The sequence below is a fragment of the Ursus maritimus genome, unplaced genomic scaffold (genome assembly GCF_017311325.1).
Source record: "Ursus maritimus isolate PB19 unplaced genomic scaffold, ASM1731132v1 scaffold_30, whole genome shotgun sequence".
Classification (NCBI taxonomy): Eukaryota; Metazoa; Chordata; class Mammalia; order Carnivora; family Ursidae; genus Ursus; species Ursus maritimus.
Window position 1 is genome coordinate 24819655 of NW_024425564.1, and position 3093 is coordinate 24822747.

At 48.5% G+C, this 3093-nt stretch overlaps 1 protein-coding gene across 1 annotated transcript; it reads left to right on the forward strand.

Annotated features, from left to right (window-relative positions):
• The first annotated feature begins 1032 nt into the window (after window positions 1-1032).
• RNF182 (ring finger protein 182) lies at window positions 1033-2096 on the forward strand. Its single transcript, XM_008692796.1, has one exon. The coding sequence runs from the start codon at window positions 1079-1081 to the stop codon at window positions 1820-1822; it is 744 nt and encodes a 247-aa protein (XP_008691018.1). The 5' UTR covers window positions 1033-1078; the 3' UTR covers window positions 1823-2096.
• The last annotated feature ends 997 nt before the right edge of the window (window positions 2097-3093 follow it).

Consider the following 3093-nt stretch of genomic DNA (forward strand, 5'->3'; position numbering starts at 1 on the left):
CGATCGCTGCTGTGAATTCTACCCTTCCCATCAGTTTCAGGATGTCTGGATTTGACTAGGCGTTAAGACTGGGTGGGAGGGTAGCCGCAAAGAGAACAGAACATTCCGTTTGGATGCATCGTGGGTCTGCGTGTGACCACCAGGGGCCTGATGAATGGGAGCTGTCCAGGAAGCGGGTGTGCAGTAACCCGCCCAGGGCCCAGGCCCATTCTGGGAAGGTGGCGTGGGCTGGGATTGGAGACAGGGATAGAACCCCTTCTTGGTCCGTGACTCACCTCCTGGAGATAGATGTTCATCCCACAGGAGAATAAGAAGCCAGCTTTGTAGGACTGTGGGCAAGATACAGTCACATTTTGTGGCCATATGGGCACATGTTCCATGAACAGGATCAGGAATGAATGGCTGTCAGGTGTCATCTGCTTCCTTCTTCTTCCTTATCCTTAACATTTTCCTTCTTTTCTGTATTCCTAAGGAATTTGGGTATTTAGCTAACTGGTATTTACACTGTTGATACTCTGAATTAATCAGTCTATGTTGAATGGAATTTGATTGCAAATGTATCTGTTTCTGATATGTGACCCATTCTGTTTTCAAAGAGGCCAGAATTCGCTACCAGTCGCAGAGAGAAAATCTCTGTATCTAGTCCTACTCGTGGTGCTCTAGAATGCGTTTACACCAGTAGGAATCTTCATTCCTCCTTTACTGTCATATTTGTGGATTGAGAAAGCTAAGCGTGGAGACAACCCTTTCCCGTCCTGGGCCTCTCACCTTTAAACCTATTGCTTCTAACCCCTGGAGCTCAGAAAATTCCATGAAGCACATTTCCGTGAACTGTTCACGATATTAGAATCTCTTTTTTCCTTTGCAGACCCTTCCCATGGCCTTTTTAAGCATGTGTTTGAGACGGAGTCACTGTAGAAGCTGAAAATGCCTGGAAGAGTTCTGGTTTCCGTCACTCCCTGTCCTGCCTTTTTGCCTCACCGCCCGATTTGGATGATGTGATATTCAGAGGGACGCCTTAATCGAAGTCGTTCTTCAGCGAGTCGCCTGTGGCGGGAGGCCTTGGACACGACTCACGATGGCCAGCCAGCCACCAGACGAGGCGGCTGAGGCTCAGGTGTCCGACGAACTCGAGTGTAAGATCTGTTACAACCGGTACAATCTGAAGCAGAGGAAACCCAAAGTGCTGGAGTGTTGTCACAGGGTTTGTGCCAAATGCCTCTACAAGATCATCGACTTTGGGGACTCCCCGCAAGGCGTCATTGTCTGTCCTTTCTGCAGGTTTGAGACCTGCCTGCCGGATGAGGAAGTCAGTAGTCTGCCCGATGACAACAACATCCTGGTGAACTTGACTTGTGGGGGCAAAGGCAAGAAGGGCCTGCCGGAAAACCCTACTGAGCTGCTGCTGACCCCCAAGAGGCTGGCGTCTCTCGTCAGTCCTTCTCACACTTCGTCCAACTGCCTGGTCATAACCATCATGGAGGTGCAGAGGGAGAGCTCCCCGTCTCTGAGCTCCACTCCCGTGGTAGAATTTTATCGGCCCGCGAGTTTCGACTCTGTTACCACCGTGTCACACAACTGGACTGTGTGGAAGTGCACATCCCTGCTCTTTCAGACGTCTGTCCGGGTGTTGGTTTGGCTGCTAGGTTTGCTCTACTTCAGCTCCTTGCCCTTAGGGATCTACTTACTGGTGTCTAAGAAAGTCACCCTTGGGGTCGTCTTTGTCAGCCTCGTCCCTTCGAGCCTTGTTATCCTCATGGTGTATGGTTTTTGCCAGTGCGTTTGTCACGAATTTCTAGACTGTATGGCACCTTCTTCTTAATTAATATGCAGACTAAGAAATTTGACACACATTGCCGTCTTTGAAGTTAGGTAATTTATCGTTTACTTATTTTGTATTCTCCGTGACTAGGGTCCATGACATGAGCAAAGCTGATTGGCCAAATGTTTGCGGTCTGTTTTCCATCAAGATTTTGACTCAATTGGTTTTCCTGTACGCTGGACACCATTTCTACTTAGGTGTTAGCAAAGGCGCAAAAATGCTCTTCTTGTGAGTCTTCCCACGGAAAGGGCTTTCACTTAACCCTGCTGCACAGGCTCCAGGGGGTGGGTGGGCTAGGCTGTGGTAGGGGTCTTTGTGGAAGGTTAGGGATGAACTGGTTCCTCTAATCCTCGGTAATCTATGATGGAGGGTGGACACAAGGGGAAAGCTGTTCCAAGACACATCTACTTGAAAAGTGTGACCTGCCGGTTCCCTGCACCCCTTCCCACACCCCCTCATACCCTCATCCTGCACCCCTTCCCATACCCCGTTGTTGGCTCTCCCCTGAATCCTCTTCAGGTGTTCTCTTGCAAGTTAACGCCACTGTCTGTGGTCTGCTGCCCAGGTGAGGTGCTTCTTCCCTCTGCACATGCTCCTTCACCAAGACGAAGCTTGGCCTCATGCCCTTGTGTGGTTTCAATTAAATACCCGTTTTGCCACATTTCTAAAGAGAATTAAACATACTGTGGAATGTGCATCAAAGCAAACTTCATGACAGAATATGGCCACTTGTCTTTGAGACCATTTCCTCCATATTTATTTTCTTCTCTCCTCCATCTTTGCAGTTCTCGCAGAGCAGGTACAGTTCATGGAAATCTTCATTTGAGTCTTGCCCTGAAACAGTTCAGTTGAGTTTTGTTAAGCACCTTGTTCAACAAGCCCCACCCCTTATCCTGAATGAGGTTTTTCTTCAAGTAGTTGTTAGAAGCATATGAGGATTTTTTCCCCCCGTTCTATTTCAGATTCTACTAGGGACTTACTTAACTTAATCCCGTAACAGTTTGGGGTAAATCGTGGTAGTGGAAACCCAGAAACAATTATTGAGATGTTCTAGCTCACAGATGGAAGTGCTGAGAACCTAAGTATTCTTGCTGTACTCTACTGAATTGTACCAGAACAGAACGGTTTAGGCTTCTGTGCAAAATGGGGTCACATTTGGCCCAACAGAGCGATGGGCAAGAGACAGAGCCAATGTACTGCTTGAGAGGACCCTCTGGGGCAGTCAGACAGAGGGGGCAGAGCTCAACTTGACCTGTTGCTCTTCCTCTTGT